The 22472-nt window shown below is 39.1% G+C and overlaps 1 protein-coding gene across 1 annotated transcript in view; it reads left to right on the plus strand.

Moving 5' to 3' along the window:
- The first annotated feature begins 587 nt into the window (after positions 1 to 587).
- LOC145978096 (uncharacterized) overlaps positions 588 to 22472 on the plus strand; it is a 132129-nt gene continuing 110244 nt past the window's right edge. The window contains exons 1-2 of the mRNA XM_083110537.1: positions 588 to 722; positions 9012 to 9237. Coding sequence (XP_082966663.1) covers positions 9051 to 9237 — 187 coding nt within the window. The 5' untranslated portion in view covers positions 588 to 722; positions 9012 to 9050. The remainder of the gene's footprint in view (positions 723 to 9011; positions 9238 to 22472) is intronic.

A 22472-nucleotide genomic window follows, 5' to 3' on the forward strand; every position in this document is an offset into this window, starting at 1 on the left:
TACTCAGTCTTCACTGACTTTTTAGACATGCTGTAGAAGAATTGGCAAATATGTCCTTTGGCTGATACATCATGTAAAATTATTTAGCTAATTCAAAAATGTGACATTACAAGCCTCAAAACTCTTAACTAACACAGCAAGTGAAATTAGTTAGCTGCATTTGGTAAAAAGCCAAAATTTCAGTTTTTTTTTAAAAGCCAGTTTTTTATAAAAAAAATGTCCATTCAAAAAAGCTGACTTTTTGCAACTATTTGGATCCCACTTTAAACTGTAGATCCAGTCCTGATTAGCCTATCTGAGCATTTTTATAATGTCACCATAAATGCTGATTGTGTTTTATCTGTGTTTTAGGGCACTAGAATGTGTTACGATTTGGAAGTGCTGTCTTTCCTAGATGAACTGGAACTTCCAACATTTGATGAAGGTTGCTGTACTCAGGAGACCATTGCTTCCATGAAAGCAGCAACAGTGATAATTGACGATGAATTGTTTCTGATTAATTTTGAAGGCAGTGGCAGGAACGACCTCTTGAATCTAGAGAAAGGGCTGCTTAAGCAAATAAAGGAGAGTGAATTACGAGAGAAATACAAGCGTGCTTCGTCGGTGATATTTTCTAAATTTAATGACAAATTCAAAGAGTGGGCAGTCATTCTAAATGAGCCTATTCAGTCAGGATCTGTATTGAACGCAGAATTTCTTAAAGAGAAGGAGAACAGGGAAAGGTAATTCATTACATGTTTAATATAGTTATTGAAGGACTTTTATTTTTCTAATTTTTTGCCCAATATGGTAGACATTTTCAAAATCAAACTGATAGAAGTCCATAGTAGATTGCAAATGATTACATTACCTTCTTTGGTAGGAAATAAAGTTTCCTCTTTAATTTAAAGGTAGGATAAAGTTTCCCATGCATATAGCATGAAGGTACATTTAGGGAATGTGGGAGTAGGTCGGCAATTTTTGTAGGTGATGTGTCAGCACCATGCTCCAGCCACCTTTACCACCCCAGGTTGGCCCCAAGGTACTCATTGATTGGAGGCTGGGTGAGCCCCAGAGCCGCTTTATGCAAGGACAAGTTTGAAAAAATTCCAACCTTAGATCACCCACTCCTGGAATGGAACCTGGGTCTCCTGTGTGGGAGACACCCTACCTATTAGACCACCGCTGCTCCTTTTTAATTTGAACTTGGATAATTCAAATTATGCAATAATTTGAACATTAGCTTATTCCTCTTGAAATTCCTATTGGAATTTTTAACCAGCGTAAAAAAATCAAATTTTCAAACCTCTTTATTTGGATAATTCGAAGGCAGCTATCCAGACACAGCTGCAGGGAAGACCTTATTAGAGCATTGCCTATTGCCTCCTTCTGTTTTAACAAGAATTTGAATTGAAGGGCATACAGAGGTTATATTTTGACATTTCACCTCCCCTAAACACCGAAAGTATTCAAGATAGTAGTTACCCAACTAAAAATAAAGCATGAAGAACTAAGCATCTTTGTTTATTTCTTTTATATTGCAATATTTAAATCGCAAAATTCATTTATAATTTAGTTGTTGATTTGCTTATGTAACAAGTAGTTCTTATTAAAAAGCACTAGGTAACATTTGGACTTCATTAATAACATGTATATGTACTCTGATAAATTTCAGTGGTTATCTTAGTGCTTTTGATGGTGAAAATAAAGTTATCTTTCTCCATCTGGTTCATGAGGTACTTGGAATCTCAATATGCATGTTTAGTGTGCGTGAGAGGAATCGAACAGGCTGCACATGTTTGAAGGTATTTTAATTTATGTATACATTCTTTGCTAGGAGCTGAACATTATTAACTTCATGAATAATAGTTTTTCTTGTATGTACGCATTGCTTGCATTGTAGAATTATTTTCCTGTAGTTTACAGCTATATAACGGATTTTTTTGTTTAAAAAATTGCTAACCATTGTTATAACTGTATCTTGAGTCAAAATGAAAATAAATGTCTGATGAAGGGAGCGTGTGTTCTCCTGAAACATCACAACGAAAAACTGTTTTCTTATGCTTGTAATAACCGTAAACTACAGGAAAATAATTATTAACTTCTATTTTATGTACTAGATTTAGTAATTACAGAATTGTGTTCATATATATATATATATATATATATATATATATATTATATATATATATATATATATATATATATATATATATATATATATATATATATATATATATATATATATATATATCAGGGTGGCGACAGACCTGGAAAACCTGGAAAACCGGGAAAAGTCAGGGAATTTTAGGTGTCAAAAAAAGTCAGGGAAATGTCAGGGAATTTCGTCTTCATTGACTTTTTTTTTTATTATTTATTTATTTTAAGATATCATTATGGAACTCTGCATCGGAACAGGAAATCTCGTTCGTAAGTTTCGGCCTCAACTTTTAGGCCCCTTTTATGCGCAACACAAGCACGGCGCCAGAAACCAGTGATGGCAGGAGGAGAGAGAGAGAAAGAGAGAGAAATTTCTCTCGCCTGGGCTTCTCAGCGGGAATTTTAAATTCGAACGCTTTTTGGAGGAAAATTGTTATAACTCGGGCACTATGGGAGCAATCTACTTCGGATAAGTTTTGTTTTTCAGCTAAAACATCAGCGCATGCAACCGTGTACAATTCAGAACACCGGACCAAGGAAGGGGGCTTGGGGGGGGAAACGTCTCCCGAATTTCAATGGAAGAAACAAAAATCTGGAGTTTGCCCCTTCTTCCCCGCTATTTTGGGAAGAGGGCGCAAACTTTAGTATTCTTTTCAAAGAATTGACATTTCTCAAGAGAACGTAATATGTTTCATGTTCTTGGGTGCCATACAAGTTGAATAATAAACCAAAATGTGAAACTCTGTTTTTTTACGAAAAATAGGTAATTTGCATATTGCTCAGAAAATTGTTATAACTCTGGCACTATGGGAGCAATCTACTTCGGATAAGTTTTGTTTTACATCAGAGCATGCAACCGTGTACAATTCAGAACGCCGAACCGAGGATGGGGGTTTGGGGGGTGCGACCTTTGAATTTCAATGAAAAAACCATAAAAATCTGGAGTTTGCCCCCTTTTCTTCCGCAATTTTGGGGACAAGGTGCAAACCTTAGTATTCTCTTCAAAGAATGGACGTTTCCAAAGAGATTGAAACATGTTTCATGTTCTTGGGTGCCATACAAGTTGAATAATGAGCCAAAATGTGAATCTCTGTTCGGAAATGTGGCATGGATTTGTTGCGGAGGGGGGGGGGGGGGGGGGAGAGGGGGAGGTTGGTCATCAATATGAATTTCCCAGGCTTGCTACAGACCTGTGTCAGAGTTTCCACCCAAACATAAGAGTATGAAGGTCCAAAAAGCACATTCATTTCGTAATCAGCACCATGATACCATATGGTATCATCGGGCGAGTACGACCTTACTCTGGTGATACCATATGGTATCATCGGGGGAGTAAAGGTTAAGCCTCTAAATATTACGTGGAAAATGCATTGAATTATCATTTTTTTCTTGTCCGTATGGGAGTAGTAAGGGAACTTGTCAACAGATGGAGGGGATAAGAGCGGGGGGCGCCGTCCGATAGTTGTCGGACGTCGTAGTAAGGCATTTTGTTGGGCAAACTGAAGGAACATGGAAACAAATAGGTTCCATTGATACATACGATTTTTGTCGAATATCGCCACCCGACAAAGTATCTCACTACAACATGCGACAGAAATTGCATGGACTGCAACATGCAACAAAAATCACATGTATAAACAAGAAGAGCTTTAGACTGCAAATATGCTGCTGGAATTTTATTACGTGCAGTGCTTATGAAGGTTTTCTTTCATCATCCTGACGTATTACTGGTTTCGCACAAGTTAACATACGTTTACAATGACATTGCACTATTCTTAGATATCAAGAAGAATCCAACAAAATGGAATATATATTGAATACTATCATGAAAAAGTGAAATACAAATCTGCATTGGTGAACGTTTATAACGTTTGGCACTTCATGCTCCCAACCTCAAATTTACTGCAACACTAGTATTGCAATGAAATTAACGCCACTCTCTGTTCTGTCTCTTTAAACTCGTGAGAGATGGTCATTAATCTCTCACTGAGTAAGGTTAATGTCCAATATTATGAAATAAAATACTAATAATAAATACGTAAATATTTTAATATCATATTTACTCGAATCATTCCATCATAAAAGCAAATCACTTTCTTCAAGAATTGACTTTTCTCTGCCATCCCTGCTAAATTTTCACTTTCAATCTGCTGATTTATACGAGGGGTGGCCAGAAAGTAATTTTGAATTAGTAGGGACATTGATTTTTCGCAAACGCCAAAACCGTGAAAAATGGTAATTGCTGCGAAGTTATGTTTGGGAATGTGCAGTGATGTCTGGACACATTTTTCGCCCGTTCGAAATATCGAAATAATGCGAATTTGGCATAAAATGCGAATTGTTAGCATTTTTAGCGTTTTTTTAAAGAAATGTCCTAAAACAACGAAAAATTCCATGAAATCCAACATTCTTATCTTTTCTAGGCCGTGTTTGTGTACATAGAACATGCAAGTTTTCCAACATTTTACTCAAGAGTAAACTATTGAGTTATACTTACATGGAATAATTCCGACAGCCACATTAAATCATGTATTTCTCACGATTTTTTCAACTTCTATCAAAACCATTTGCATCACAGAGCAAAGTGGCAGGATTCTAACAGGAGATCGAGTGCGTATCTACCGTCACACGGGAGCCACATCTTTAGATTTGTCGCACGAGATATGTTTTGAATTACCAAGCTAAGTGCGCACCATCGGCATTTGTCTAGCGAGTAATAATGGAGCTCAGTCGTTAGGGCGTCTGACTACTATGCGAGAGACCCGTGGTCGATCCCCTGCAGGGGTGAACCGGGATGTTTTCCACCTATTCAAACTGCTCCGGTGCCCACCCAGCATCATATGAAGCTAGTACCTTGAGGAAACTTTGAGGGATAAAGGTAGCCAGGAGCATGGTGCTGATCACATCACCCTTACCTTCAGCCGTGATCAAGAAAGTGTGGGGCCCTAACTCCACACCCCTATACACCTTCATGGAAAAGTGCAGGGGAGCACTTTACTTTTACTTCCTCAAAAATCTGTTCCAACATATCAAACTGTCACGAAAATAAGTAGACCATGTGACCTACAATTTAAAATAATAGTTTAAAGCACAATGGAGTATTAACTTTCGGTATATTTGGTAGATAAATGTTCTAAAACAAAAACGCGAATTTTGGGAAACCTAACACTAACAAGTCAAAAATAGATAATGCCAATTTTGGTGCCATAATATATCGGTATCTGTCACGTGAGATTGATTGATTTTAAGTTTTTGGGTGCGTCGCCACTTATGGTCATTATGCACCCTTCAGTATATACGGGGAAAATTCCATTGTCTAAAATCCTTACCTTAAAATTAAAAAGTGGTATGGAAAATAACTTTCCCAAAATAACTTCCAAGATATCAAACTCTCACGAAGAGGTGTAAGCCATGTGACTTACAATTTGAAACAGTAGTTCAAAAACACCATGAAGGTATAATTTCAGATATTTGCCAGAAAATGAGCTAAAATGAAAATGTGATTTTTTTAAAAATAACACCGTATAGTAAAAAATAAAAAATAAGAAAATACCCAATTTGAAAAAAAGCAACAAAATATCAAGGTCCCTACCGATTAGGCATAAATAAAACAAGAATATCAGTTGTAATTTATTGCATTAGTAACAGTGAGTCCTAACCTAATTTTCGGCATAATCACCACCGTTTTTCTAGCATTTGTCATAGCATGGCACTAAATTTTGTATGCCCATGGTATATGTGTCTGACAGCATCGACTGGAACTATCTCTACCGCAGTGTAGCTGTCAAATCCTTGCCCTGCCAGAAACCTCTTCAGTTAAACAAAAAAGATGAAAGTCGGTACATTCAAGGCCAGGGCTGTACAGGGAGTGGTCCAAGATCTCTCACCTGAAGTGATGCAAAGGGCCCGTGTATACTCAGGTGTATGGGGTTGTGCACATTCGATTGGCCTTCCGTGAATTTTCTGCACCATCGTCTGACCATACTATCACTCACGACGTCCGGTCTGTACACCTCACACGATTGCTGGTGGCTCTGTGCCCAATTCTGAGCGTGCAATGTAAGCTACATCGCAGTCGGTGGGAGACTGTATGAGAGCTGCAATCTTTAACCTAGAACTGTCCTTAAACGGCTGAATTTCAACTGTACCAGATTACAGCTACATGCCACTTATTCCTCCCTGCTTGTGTGTGTGTCGCTCTCCGACCACTAGTGCTGCGTATAGGCACCATTGGAGCTTTTTTTCAGGATGCCCCTCGTATATGAAATTTCAGAAGCTTTTATTATTAGTGTTCCTGTTTTAATGTGTGGCTAGCTAAATCAGGTACCTATACAATGCAATTATATAAATTCCTTGCGTTAAATTTCTAATACCTACATACCCTTTTCGTCAGCATTAATGGTATAACTGCATGTTGTCAGTTTCACAGTACTTCACTTGGATATACTGTACTGAAGCAGAAATTCCATTGACAATGTAAGGAAATATGACACTTTATTTTGTTCAATTCAATTGTTTCACTTATATGCAAGAGAAGAGAGAAGTAGCTTTATGCATTGAAAAATGAGTCCGCACTCATGGTTCTTGCAAGCAGAGGGTTCCAAACCTCAGTGGAAATATCAACATATAATACCAAGAATGTATAAGCAGACTGATAAATTACAAAATGTATTTCTTAGTCAATCACTCTTCACTCTAATCTCATTTAGTCGTGACTTTAAAAATAATCAAGTATTTTATTTTAAACTTACTGCGTATGACAAAATTCCGTAATCCTTCCCTAGCCTGTGAATTGTAATAATTTTCCAAATTCACTATTTTGCAGTTTGAATTCAAATCATAGAGAATAGAGAAATTAAGTCAATTTCATAGAATATAATATTGGTACTTAACAAACCCATACGTGGATCTGTATGAGTTTATTATTTCTATTTGCAAAAACATCAATTTAGTTTAGTTTGTAATTGTCAGGGAAAAATGTAAATTTTGTCCTGGAAAACCTGGAAAAGTCAGGGAATTTTATTTCTGCTTGTTTGTAGCCACCCTGATTAAGTATCCTGGAAAAGAATTGAGAATTCTGAAATACTCGGGGAAAAGTACATTGCGAGTTCATGTGGGAACCCAGATGGAGTTCCCACTTTAATTATGAAGTGCTCAAAGTAGATGGAGCTTCTGCATGTTGTTAATTTTCTAATGCAATCAGTTAGTGGGTGGACAGAGGATTGTACTTTTCCATTCATTTGTCTGTTCCTTCATTTGACAGAGAATTTCCAAATTCACATCGTCTTTTTAAGTCTTACTGGCATTCCACATGTAAAACAAATATTTAGCAAAGTACTGCATATCATAGCTATGTGTCGAGATGTCATGGTAGTCACCTAGGACAGTTGCCGTAGGTTATCTGGCATTCAAGGCCTATGTTATGATTACACCAGTCACAGGTACAGGGAGTATATATGAATCACATACTTTTATGAATAGTCGCAAGAAATGAAATTAATAGAGTACACTTACCAGAATAAAGGGTGGTTAGTTGTTACAAATGCCCTACAATTTTTTTGACTTGAAAACCAACATCATTATGACATTGTTTTGAAGGCTAAGTTTTTTTGAGCATTTAAACTTGAATAACTTTTTTTGTGGTATACCAAAACAGAAATGTTGTAAAATGATGTAGTCTTCTCTTCGGCATATATACAGTGGAACCCTGATTTTATGTTCCCCACTTTTACATTTCCCTGCATTATATATCCAATATTCATGGTCCCAAGAGAGCAGAATGCTATAAAATTTTGCCACATTTTAACCCTGGATCGCTCACCCTTGCTTTTCAGGCATATTTCACCGCATTTTAATTTTTTAAAATTTATTTTTTTTTACTTGTAAAGTGATCACGGGTTAAATTCTTTCAACTTGGTCCCCTGAAAAACATAAAACCGAGATTCCACTGTAATATCCGTAATTATCCTTTTTATGTTTACAAACATACAATTATACATGCCTTAATTTGTAAACTAAATGAGTAAATACACAGTTCCTTTTTCAAAGCTAAACTCATTGCAGTAACCTGGTTGCATTCATGAAATTATTTAGAATGTTAATGAACTGTTTCAAGTTCCTCAACAAATGTTTCAAATTCGGTCGAATATCGGTTGTCAGTTTATTTTATATTGGCACTTGTATTAGAGTTGGCTTCATTTTCATATTGGTTCATCCCTAATATCTCTCTCTTTTGTGTGTGTGTGTGTGTGAGAGAGAGAGATGTATATGAAACTCATATAAAATTTACCAGTATCAATAATGATATTCTACCAATCTGGTAGAAAATTACAAAAATGTTGCATCTAGGATCTGAATGGTTACTTCACTTTGTTAATTAAATTATGAACCCATGTAAATGCATTAGTTTGTGTCTTAAAGAGAGGATCACTACATTTAGGTATGTGCTTTCCAAAAACAGGATACAAAATTTTACTACTACGTATATTCATTTAAAAGAGAGGGCAGAATTTTTATACTCAAGTATTGCGTAATTTACCAATACACCTATGTTGATACAGGTTGAATTTTGATTAATCTATTCCTTCCCTTATGTATACACACACAGTGGAACCTCAATTTTATGTTTTTCTGGGGACCATGCTGAAAAAACTTAAAATGTTGGAAAGTGTATAATAGAGGAAAATTTTATAACATTGTGCTATGTTGGAATCATCAAGATTGAATGTAAATCCAGGGTCCGAAAATAGGGTTTCCACTGTAAATACTTTTTATATAATGACTTCTCTTCTCAAAAAGACTACTCAAATATTTTTATGTACAGTATTTGTTTTTTTTAAGAGAAAATGCTAATACTTTGTTTCCCTTTTCAGGAAGCATTGACTCAGGCCTTTGTTCAGCACTACAGCAGAATGCGTATGATGCTGGAACGTTCCTCAGATCCAGATAAGTTGTCAAATCGCGTTGTCCATCCTATACAGTTGTTTTCTAATGAGCGCTTGGCATTTACGATGGCAGACAAACTAAATCTTCTACATGTGTTGGTGATCAGTTTGAAATATATGATGAGCAAGATCCTGATCCAAAACACATTACATGGTAAGATGCTACTTTGTTTTTATCAAATTTTCAATTTGCTCAATTTGATTTCCTACTTCTTAGCATATGGTGGTTATTTAGTTTTTCTTGTAGAATTATTTCTCTTGTATTTTACAGTTGTTACAAGCATTTGAACGCAATTTTTGATGTAGCATTCCAGGAGAACATAACTATTTAAGTAATTTAGTTCAAATAGTAGCTAGAAGATGTTTGAATTAGTTACTACTTATACTTTGGTTACTGCAACTGCCATTGTCGATTCAAAGTACCGAGTGGCTCTGTTTCATTGCAGTCAACTTCAAACGAAAAAAAAGTTCCAGTGTTGTCATGTGTTGCATGGAGAAGTTAACAGCAGCAATCAGATGTCACCTGGAATTAACTAATAATTAGGAACATGATAAATTCACGTATAGAAATATGATGAAAAAAATCATGCATACAATCACCAATTCACATACAAAGTCATTTCGCATTGCAAGCAGAATTGATAGACTCGTAGGGGTGCTACAACACCAGAGGTCCCAGGTTTGAATCCCGGCCTGGGCATGGGTGTCTTTGGTCCCTTCATCAATTTCATCACATCATCACCCATCTTCATCTTTGCAATTAGCCAAAAGTGGCAGAAAAGTGAAGTAAAATAAGCCAAATCAATCAATTTTAAGCCAACAGAAGCATCAATGATCATTGTTTATTTTCCTTGTACTGAGGCTCGATTGTATAAAGCAGTTGATCCTCGATTAGTCAGTAAAATTGATCTGCAGTCACGCTGAACTCTGATTTTGTGTTGTAGAAAAGTTGAACTAAGATTAAGTCCCTGAGATCTGCGGTCAAAGTTGACCCATGATTTTTCTCCGATCAGCAGACATTGACCGTAGTTCAGCTGTTGTAACATGGCTGTACTAACGAATATTTGCTTGTAAAATGTGTTGCAAGTGAACGTATGTGGCAAGATGGGAGAATCAATTCATAAAATCCTGTTTCCATAATAATAAAAAAGAAGCATGCACAACGAGGCGAACAATGAATCAATGATAAAATATTTCTTCCATTTTTCTTTCTTTCCATGTATATTGTGTGTTATTGTTTTACTGTTTAAAATACCTATTTTTTTTAGAAATTTGCCTTAAATAACTGAAAGAGCATATTTTAACATTGTTTAATTTCACGATTAGAGAAAGGTAACTTGAGAGCAATCAAATGTTGATACAAACAAAATATGACCCGCTTACGTTTTCTTGTTGATATCATTGTAAAACTTGCGTTGGGATGAAGACGGAGTATAAAAATATTACCATTTCGCTTTACTGCATCCAGCCAAGTGTTATTGCAATTCAATTTTGTCTGCAGAATGGAACAGAGCATGTAACTTTGGCTGTAGTGTATACACACACATTACGTTCTTTTAATTAAAGAAAAAAAAGTATATCGACCTTTTAACCTATTACGGCCATATTTGCTTTGTACGCAATGCAGCGAGCTCCTCTTCACCCCATTTCCTTCTCCATCCTTTTCGTAATAGAATATATTGGGTTAAAACGTCTGTCCATCCCTCTGACATCATCAATGCGTACATACGTCTCTTCTCGATATTTTACTTGGGAAAGGCCACAGGAAACTGTGCTATGTCGAGGGTTGCCATTAGAAGCCACTCCTTCCTTTTCCACTTGGTGGTAGAGGCCTTACAACGTCTTTGTCACACTGCCACGTTTTGGCACCGTATGATGTTCGTTGATGTATGTTTCGTTTAAATAGTACACGGCTCTTCCAGTGTTTGGGGAGTCATGAATATATCTAAAGAAATCTGCACGCACAACAATAATATCTGGTTTCTCCGTCAAAACCTCCTATTGGATTCAGTTCTTTAATAAGGAAAACAAAGATCAAGTAAACATTTCCACAATGAGACCCCAAATTGAAAATTGATTTTTCCTCGCAACTTCTTTGATAGGTGTAGTTACAGTATTGTCCACCCACAACGTGAGAATCTCTTACAAACTTTCTAAAAAACCCTTTTTACGGTTTGTGGCAGAGTGGTTAGCACAGTGCACCTCGACGTCATAGATCCCGGATTTGAATCCCAGCCTGGGCATTGGTGTTCTTTGTGATTGTTCCTTCATCAGTTTCGTCTTATCATCAGTAGCGATTAGCCGAAAGTGGCAGAAAAGCGAAGTAAAATAAATAAAATCAATCAATGAATTAATTACCACTTTATCCAAATTGGATTCATTGATTTGGTTTATTTTTCTTCGCTTTCCGGCCACTTTTGGCTAATCGCGAATATGAGGATGAGTGATGATATTGATGAAGGGACACGCACAAAAACACTACCATCTACAGGCCGGAATTCAAACCCGGGGCTCCTCGCGTCGTGGCGTTGCACGGCACGCTGTGCTAACCACTCTGCCACGGATATCGGCGAGTATCTTGGGAAACGAGGTCCCACATTTCTTGTCTGGCTTCGCAATGCAGAACGCCCTTTTTCCGAATTATGCAAATCTACATCTAAACTGAGTGACCAGTTAATTTTTTGCATCTGTAGATGGCAAATTGGAATTTTGCTCCATCAGCCTGACTTTTTCTTGACAAAACCCACATGCCCCCTCAGATTTCCACTTTCCACAGAGCTCAAGTTGAAACTAATAATTTATCTTCGTTCTTGTAACAAAAAACTCTGCGCTCCCCGGAAATTTTGGATGGGAGGAATTTGCAGGACAAAATTAAAGATTTTCGTGGAATCAGCAGGCTGACTGAAAGCACAGACGCCAACTATCTTCTCGTTTCCTTGTTAAAAGAGCAAAGGGGAGGAGGGAGGAAGCGCATTTAATCCTTTCAAGGGCCTGGTCTCTTGTCTTGTCAAAGATTTCCAGATATAAACGTTCCTCATACTGAGAATGGAATCTGCTTCAGGAAGTCGCCTAAGGGGTAACAAACAGGTCCACTTGGTTGATAGCTTCAGGACAACGAGTCCTTTTATTTGATCTGTGATGATAGCGATAAACAATGCAAGTACTTTGTTGTTGATTTTCTGCAGTGGTAAATGATAAATGACTACTGCTCGCAAACCAAAATCCGCGAATGAACATATAAACACGTATATAAATAGTTCTTTAGTTTTTCGATTTCCTCTTTAAAGTTGTCACTCGCCTATGCGCGGTGCATGCTTGCCTATAGACTGGAGGGGCATTGTCGCTTGTTGCTTCGATCTTCCTTAACGGAGAGTGCATACCGAAGGGACAGGCAACAAGTGACACGGAAGTTTCAAGCCGAAACGACAAGCGACACTTCAGTCAATCTGCATGCACTCACCACGCGAATAATAAACCGAGGCAAGACGGTGGAGGTGGGTTTCGTGTGACGTCAGGATTCGTACCACCGCCATGTTTGCGGCGAAGTCGCTTGTCGTCTGCAAGGAAATATCCACCACGTAGCGTTCGTTACACCTGCACCAACTGTGTGTTTGTTAGTACTGTGTAAAATGTCGGTAACATTGCATAAAATTAATGACAATGTTGTGAAATCTGGAAATAGCAGTAATCTTTCATATGTTCAAGCTCTTTGGACAGTCGACAGAGAAAGATATGGAGAAAAGGCAAAGTTTGCGGTGTAGATCAGATCCATATGAACTGGACGATAAGGAAATGAAAAGGGGCCTAAACCTTTGGCCAACTGTAGTTCACGTGTGTTTATTTCTTGACCCAGCTACCTAGAATCAATTTGTTTTTGTATTTATTAGTGGTTCGGATTCTGCTTGAAACATTTACATCCAGTACAGATTAACTGTAAATTACAAGGCTCAGCCATTACAAGCGCTGATCGAATAACAATTAATAACAGTTGTGTTAACGAACTAAATATAAGTAATCAAGTACAAAGGTACAATTATCAAGATGAATTTAACTTTGAATGTTATCATTTTTATCGTCAAACGTATCGGAAGTATCAGCACCTTTCTACCAAAAAACAAGGAAACGCAATTGTAAGTATGATTAAACACAACAGTTCGATCCATTTGTACTAAACGTCAGAGAGAAATGTGGCATATGAAATTACCTGAGAGGAAATGTTCACTGCACAGGTTTTATATGAAGTATAACCTGCCCAATGACACTTGTTTAATGGCCGCGGTATTTTGACCGTGCGAATATAGCATAATCATTAGCTGCACACACTGTAATGTTTGCTTTGTTCATTAATGTTGAAAACACTAAGTTGCTGACCAAGGCAGTTTATTAAGATAAAAAAAAAAACACTTAACGCGTAACGTTTCAACCCTGTATCAGATTCTTCCTCAGACGAAGAACTAAACTAAAAAAGATTTTGCCTTGTGCAACTTACTGTTGCTTAGCAAGGCTTAATTATATTACATTAATGTTGGCACAATATATTCTCGCCAACCAGACGGCACATCATCTTATGATCAACAATTATCAAGTCCCGTGCCGTGGTGAAGTGCACCTTCTGGTCTTTCTTCGAAAATTCGAGGATAAACATGAGTTTATCTTAAACAACCGAATCCTGCGCAGTACCATCGTAAACAAGGTTGAAATCTCCCGTCCGCCTGCTTGAAGAGCGTAAGTTTACAATAAGAACAAACCTCAATCATGGCAGCTCGATCCCACAATGCAACAGTTTGTGACGTAAGTGAAATACACCTATTTAGTTCGAGAGGTTTCATGTATTATTAAGGGTTCGTTTCCGAGCTAGTGTTGCCCACGAGACGAGACGAGACTTTGATCTGTCTCGTCCCGTTTCGTGAAAATGCTGTCTCGTCTCGAAAATATTCGTTTGTCCCATCTCATGTCCCATCTCGAAGGGTTCTGTCCCGTCTCGTTTTGTCTCGTCTCGTAAAAGCGATCCGGGATATCATGCCAACAAATGTCAAAAGTAGCAGAAACAATATTTTTCCGGAAATTGGGATAATGCTCCAAATATTTTACCCATTGCGTGGTGAGAATAAATAATAATTCGATACCCAATGGAGGCACAAAGTGGATCGGATCGCACTTTAAACTGTAGGTCGGTTCGCAATTTAGCCTATTTGTAAATCATGTGGACTTAAAAAAAATACAATATCAACGTTAAGAATATTAGAATCCACTAATTCAACCGCAGGTAAGTCAAATTTCACATATCCCTCTTCATCCTTGTTCATAGACTTCCTTCAATACTCTTGTGCATGTGTGTTGCATCCCACCAGGTGTGAGAATTGTGAAGAGTTATTCTTTCCCTGTACTGCGTTCTTTCTTTTCATAAGAGTAAGGCTAAATTGTCATTTTATCTGAACTTTTAAAAAACGTGCAAAATACTTCTCTATCTTTAAACAACCACCCTTTCTCATGTATGTGTAAAATAATCCCACTCTGTCTCAGAAAACCTCTTCCAATGATCAAATGACGGAAACAACTCTCAAGTTTCAACAATTATAAATTTATGCTTAAATTTCCTATCATTTGTACAAACAGTAGCACATATCATGTTCTTTGGTGCAACACTGTCAACAGCTAATGTTACTTTACTCGTCCTAATAAATTTACTTCCAACCAGTGATGGCGCTAGGGAAATGTGGTGGGAAAGGGGGGGGGGTGGAAGGGGGCAACAAAATATTGTTGGGGTGCAGTCTAGGGATGGCCAGATCCGGATCCTAGCGGATCCGAAATCCGGATCCGGTTGGTTCCGGATCCTAAGGACCCGGATCATAAAATTTTTTGGATCCGGAATTTTCAGATCCGGATCCGTTTTGTCATCCCAGATGCGCTTCTTTGGAAAGTAAGAATGTGCTTATAACATATTGTTACCTGCTAATATACATATATATATATATATATATATATATATATATATATATATATATATATATATATATATATATATATATATATATATATATACAGGGTGTTTCTAAAGGTCGTTTACAACGCTTGGGAGGTGATTCCTCACACGAAAACAAGCAAAAAGTCTAAGTTCCATTTTTACGACTGAGGCTTCGTTTCCGAGATAGGAGCCTCGCAAAAGGTGACAAAGTGATCGTCACACCTAACTGGGACGAATACTATAACAGATAGAGAGGCGGTTCCAAGGGAATCATAAAGGAATCGTATGTGCTCAGTCCAGAAGTCACGATGAAAAGTTCACTGCACGCATGCGCAATGGAGTCCTCAAAGGAATTGGGGATTTCCAGCAAGAACAATACATGGAAAGGGTATGTAACGCAGCAAGAAGGACCGTGACAATGAGAAATGCATTAAAGACAACACATCCCGACCTCAAACATCAAAACATGAGCACCGAACACAAAATCCGAAAAGTTGAGCACGGTTGCTTACCCCAGTTACACGCGAGGAATGAACGAATCATGTCATGTGGCATACGAGAGACACATTACTCCACCAGGAGGAGGGAAAGAAAAACACATTATCAGGTGATTGCGACAACGTGTATTTTTACACGCGACAACTACGTAATATCCCCCCCCCCGACACACACACACAACAAACAACAAATGCTACAATGTCTTATGCACAGACAGTGCGTGTCACTGTACACCAACTGAAGATGTCATTTTCACCACACAAAGGGGGTGGGGAGCAATACCAAAAGTGTTCGCACGCGATCATTGTGACGTAAAAGAGACCAGTTTTGGAAGCGCTGCACAGGCAAGTCTGGCTCTCGTAGTCTACGTTTGACCTTCATGACTGCTGTTCCCGCGAGAGGAGCTCGAAGGGTTGGTTCTCTCCGGCAGTCGTTCCAGTCGTGTTGCAGGTGCTGGGATATGATCAGCAGTTCGCTCTAGGTTGTCATACGCATAGAAGAGTACTAGTATGTTGTATTGAAAGAAGTTGATGTGGTGGAGTGGAGAAGTCAAGTATCGCAACAATTGGTCTGTGGTGTTCGTACGGTGATACGGCCAATTTGTGCAGTGTGCCAGTGTTAAACAAAAACAATACTTTGCAGTTCCAGCTCCCTATTACACAGATGGCTGCGTATACGACCCAGCAGCTAGCAGACATGCATCTCATGTATGGGGAGGCACGTGGTAATAGCCGCGAGGCAAGGCGTCTTTATGGAGAACGCTTTCCACATAGACCTTTACCGTCTCACACCTTCTTTCAGGTAGTGGACAATCGACTGCGTGAAACAGGGTCAGTGTTACCACCGCGGCAAGAAGTTGGAAGACCCCGAAGTGTACGCACACATCAGTTTGCAGAAGATGTGTTAACAGCGGTCGCAGAACATCCTGGAACTAGTACGCGCGTGCTCGCTCGGGCACGAAACACGTCTCATGTGAATGTTTGGCGAGTGTTGTCAGAGGAAGGAATGCACCCTTTTCAACTGCAGAAAGTACAAGAACTGTTACCTCCTGACTTTTGCCCTCGTATGGAGTTTTGCCAATGGTTGTTGCATCATCTGGACACAAACCCTCACTTCGGGGCAAACGTATTGTGGACAGATGAAGCCATTTTCACCAGGATTGATGTCTTCAATAGTAGAAACAGTCATGTATGGGACTTTGACAACCCACATGCACTTTTTGTGGCCCATCACCAGCACAGGTTTTCAGTGAATGTGTTGTGCGGGATAGTACATGATCATTTAATTGGACCATACATTCTCCCTGTTCGCCTGAATGGTCGCACGTATCATGCATTTCTTAGTGACGTTCTGCCTGAACTGTTGGAGACCGTACCTTTGGCACTGCGGCAAGAAATGTGGTACCAACACGATGGTGCACCAGCTCATATCGATTGTAATGTACGACATTTCCTGCATGACGTGTTTCGCAATAGGTTCATTGGTAGGGATGAGCCTGTGCCTTGGCCACCGAGATCGCCAGATCTCAACCCTCTCGATTTTTTCTTCTGGGGAGAAATGAAAACCCTCGTATACGACACACCTGTCACATCAGCTGAGGACCTCGTTGTCGCATCAACGTCGCCGCCGCGATGATGCGACAAGTAGATACATCTGGCTTGTTTGCTCGTACTCGACAATCCTTGAAATGTCGCTGTCATCTCTGCGTAGAAGTGAATGGCAGACATTTTGAAAACCGTCTGTGATTATTGTCCTCGGCAAATCTCAGTGAGAACACTCTTGGTATTGCTCCCCACCCCCTTTGTGTGGTGAAAGTGACATCTTCAGTTGGTGTACAGTGACACGGACTGTCTGTGCGTAAGATATTGTAGCATTTGTTGTTTGTTGTGTGTGTGCGTGGGGGGGATATTACGTAGTTGTCGCGTGTAAAAATACACGTTGTCGCAATCACCTGATAATGTGTTTTTCTTTCCCTCCTCCTGGTGGAGTAATGTGTCTCTCGTATGCCACATGACATGATTCGTTCATTCCTCGCGTGTAACTGGGGTATGCAACCGTGCTCAACTTTTCGGATTTTGTGTTCGGTGCTCATGTTTTGATGTTTGAGGTCGGGATGTGTTGTCTTTAACGCATTTCTCATTGTCACGGTCCTTCTTGCTGCGTTACATACCCTTTCCATGTATCGTTCTTGCTGGAAATCCCCAATTCCTTTGAGGACTCCATTGCGCATGCGTGCAGTGAACTTTTCATCGTGACTTCCGGACTGAGCACATACGATTCCTTTATGATTCCCTTGGAACCGCCTCTCTATCTGTTATAGTATTCGTCCAAGTCAGGTGTGACGTTCACTTTGTCACCTTTTGCGAGGCTCCTATCTCGGAAACGAAGCCTCAGTCGTAAAAATGGAACTTAGACTTTTTGCTTGTTTTCGTGTGAGGAATCACTTCCCAAGCGTTGTAAACGACCTTTAGAAACACCCTATATATATATATATATAATATACATACACACGTGCGTGCGCGATTTGTAATTAATTAATACACTTACAAGGGAGGTCTAAGTCTCCCCCTCCGATTTCCATGAAACTTGCAGGGCCCAAATGAAGAAATACATGTTTATTTGTTTCGGCAAAAAATTTGTTCTAGGGGGCAACCACCTCTTAAATGTCAAGATGAGGACAAATTGAAGTGGAGATCTGACCCCTGGGTTCCACTCCGATTTCCATGAAACGTGGCAGGTGTATAGTAGGGATGGCCAGATCCGGATCCGAAATCCAGATCCAGAATTTTTTATTTTAATTTGTAGAACTGTAACTGTAGAACAATTGTATAATTTTTGTATAACATTTCTATCTTGTTATATGTGTTAAAGGTTTCATTCTGGAATGGAATGTCTCACATTTATGTGTGTTTTCATTGCTCCCCCCTCAAATGTCAAGATGAGGAGAAATTGAAGTGGGGATCTGACCCCGAAACCACGTAAATATGGCATAGAAAGAAACAGGGGGCATACGACCTCTCTATACACCTGTCAAATTTCATGAGAATCGGAGGGGGACACAGGGGTCAGATGATCCTCACGTCAATTTGTCCTCATCGTGACATTTGAGGCGGGTTTTGCCCCCCAAAACAGTTTTTTAATCGAAACAAAAAAACACGTATTTCTTCCTTTGGGCCCCTCTATACACCTGCCAAGTTTCATGAAAATCGGAGGGGGACACAGGGGTCAGATCCTCACTTCAATTTGTCCTCATCTTGACATTTGAGGGGATTTTGCCCCCTAAAACAGTTTTTAGCTGAAACAAAAAAACACGTAATTCTTCCTATGGGCCCCTCTATACACCTGCCATGTTTCATGGAAATCGGAGGGGAACACAGGGGTCAGATCCCCACTTCAATTTGTCCTCATCTTGACAATTGAGTGGGTTTCACCCTGTAAAACCGTTTTTAGCTGAAACAAAAAAAAAAACTCGTATTTCTTCCTTTGGGCCCCACTATACACCTGCCAAGTTTCATGGAAATCGGAGGGGACCACGGAGGTCAAATGCCTACTTCAATTTGTCCTCATCTTGACATTTGAGGGGGTTTTGCCCCCTAAAACCGTTTTTTAGCTGAAACAAAAAAAACGTATTTCTTCCATTGGGCCCTACTATACACCTGCCAAGTTTTATGGAAATCGGAGGGACACAGGGGTCAGATCCTCACTTCAATTTGTCCTCATCTTGACATTTGAGGGAGTTTTGCCCCCTAAAACCGTTTTTTTAGCTGAAACAAAAAAAAAAACCACACCTATTTCTTCATTTGGGCCCGTTTATACACACACCTGCCAAGTATCATGGAAATCGGAGGGGGACACAGGGGTCAGATCCTCACTTCAATTTGTCCTCATCTTGACATTTGAGGGGATTTTGCCCCCTAAAACTGTTTTTTAGCTGAAACAAATAAACACGTATTTCTTCCATTGGGCCTCACTATACCGCGTTTGGTAGAACCTGTCCCATTTCCCGCGCTAGGGAGCGCTCGACAGTTTCGGTGCCAATGAGAAACGAGGAAAAAATCGTCTGCTGGGCAGCGAGGAGGGAATGGAAGCCAGAAGAGAGGCGCTTACGTAGGCGCTGTTCTGACGTTGTGTATTTTAATTGGCTGCCTGGCTTTGACTTTCCCCAGCATGGAGAGAAGCCAGCGATCGCCTAGCGTGGGAACCGGGACAGGTTGGAACAAACGCGGTATATACACCTGCCAAGTATCATGGAAATCGGAGGGGGACACAGGGGTCAGATCCTCACTTCAATTTGTCTTCATCTTGACATTTGAGGGGGTTTTTGCCCCCTAAAACTGTTTTTTAGCTGAAACAAAAAAACACATATTTCTTACTTTGGGCCCCACTATACGCCAGCCAAGTATCATGCAAATCCGAGGGGGATACTTAGATAACCTCCCTTGTTAGTCTTACACTTTGTAATTATTTAACACTGCATATATTATAATGTTTTATTTTAAGTTGTAGAACTGTAACTGGAGAACAATTGTATAATTTTTGTATAACATTTCTATCTTGTTATATGTGTTAAAGGTTTCATCGTGGAATGGAATGTCTCACATTTATGTGTGTTTTCATTTCCAATACATTCGAATGAATACATATTCGTTTCAATGGCATTTACAAAATCACCTCTAACATTTTATGTTAAACAAGTAAGATTATTTTTGTGCACGAGTGTGTTAGCCGATGCGTAGCAAAGTATTTTAGGAACAACACTTGAAAAAAATTCTTGTAGGACTAACGAAAAATGTCTTTGTAATCGAAGATCATAATACCTTTTAAGGTGTGGTAATATTATAATGGGATTGAGATACGAAACTCTCGGATCCGGATCCAGATCCGAATCTTTCAGACCCGGATCCGGATCCAGATCCGCAGATCCGGAATTTTCAGATCCGGATCCAGATCCGAATCTTTCAGACCCGGATCCGGATCCGCAGATACGGAATTTTCGGATCCGGATCCAGATCCGAATGGATCCGGATTTTTCGGATCCGGATCCGTTTGGCCATCCCTAGTGCAGTCACATTAAAATGCCCGAAAACACTACATATATAACATATACATACATATATAATAGTAGTTATAATAATAATTATTATTATTATATGCAGGTATGATGTTTTGTGTTTGTCCCTTGTTTAGAATGGACGTTTACATTTTCTTGATTACGAGTTTATCTCCATATGATTCTATTTAATAAAGGCATTAATTCTTTTTTATTCGTAAGTTGCGTTGTCTCGAGTGGCCTATTTCAGTATTGGAAGACATTCATAATTTTATAATTCATCGTATTTCATGATATGAAACTACTGAAAATATTCAAGTTAAAAAGATAATAATATAAATGACGAAAAAATGTGCTTCGAAGAGTTTAATTTCTTGCAAAATGAACGTGACATTGGAAGAAATTAATCTTAAGTATTAGAAACAATGAAAGTCATTTAGTGAAGTGCAATTCTCCTGTAGGAGAATTCTACACTATGTGCTTTGGAGAACACATTGCCCACCTTTGGTACGTCCAGAACTTGACATTTCTTCTCAATGGCTAGGACAGCAAAATGAGGCAGTTTGCATCCAGCATCCTGTTTCGAGCAAGGCTTTCAAATATTTTAAGTACGAAACGGTTCTTTCACATCACACACTGCATTGGAAACTGGAATTGTTACAGAGAATACAACTAGAGTGTGAACCTTGTGAAATTCCAATTTATATTTTCCTAGGATTTCAAAGAAATCCATTAAGTGGAGTATTTCAGTGCCATCTTCGTAACGCAGAAGAGTTTTGGGCAAAATTTGTGTTTCACATTTCAGGGAAATGTTATCACAGGATAAAAAATCTGAAAAACAAATATTCTGACCCTGGCATTACTTACTCTTGCTCTACCACTACCACTCCATCGTATGTCTGTGCTACACAATTACAGGCACCTATGGAGTTCTTGGGAAGAAGTTCTTCGACTTCGATATGTACGAGAAAGAGCGAACCTGCCCGCGATGTGTTTTGAATCGAATTTTAAGTGTAATTTGCATTTTAAGGTTCAAGTTCAATACATTTCCGAATGATATCCCCTCATTTTGACTTCAAGAGTATCGAAGAAACTCCCTTTGTTAAGGTTTGCCTCAGGCTCACCATCTCGAAATTCAAGTCCCTGAATAGTAAGAAACCGCGATGAAAACACAGCAACTGACATGTAGTGTCGGTTTTTCTCTGATCACCTTTGGTCCCGGGTTCGATACCCAGTGGAGGCACTTTAAACTGTAGGTCCAGTCCCGATTAGCCATTCTGTGCATAAAGTGGACTTAAAACACCAAATCAACCAACCAGCCAAATCTTGAATCAACTTTGAATGTATTTTACTAATTAGCTTTGTCACTAACGATCCACGATTAGAATAATCTGCCCGTACTACAGATGACGTTTTGTGGTCCTCAAAATATCAGTTATATTTTAAAACCATCCACATTCAACGCTTTCTCCTACTTCTTAAAACTGGTTAAAACTTAAGTTAATCGCGACGATTATAGGACGTAAATGAATGAGAAATCACCTATGCCCAGGTCAGCGCTGGAATCTTGAACGAAAGTCGCACACACACATTCGAATATATACTAAGTCAAGTTGGTATTATAAGCAGGAAAGTGATATCATGCAGAATACACCACTTTGAAAAGGTGAAAATTGTCATATTCTTATAAATGAACACTCTTATTATTTGATATTTAATTATCTTCAGTTGGGGGCACGGGGGTGGGGGAAGTGTCTGACTTGGGGCGCCTCCTGCCCCTGCCCCCCTTTGGCATCGTCACTGCTTCCAACCCTCTAATAACTTCACTGCTGATAGCCTCAGCTTCGAAATGGAAGCTTGCGTGTCGGCGAATAAT

This window comes from Lepisma saccharinum, chromosome 24, assembly GCF_977018435.1.
Source record: "Lepisma saccharinum chromosome 24, izLepSacc3.1, whole genome shotgun sequence".
In the NCBI taxonomy this organism is placed as follows: Eukaryota; Metazoa; Arthropoda; class Insecta; order Zygentoma; family Lepismatidae; genus Lepisma; species Lepisma saccharinum.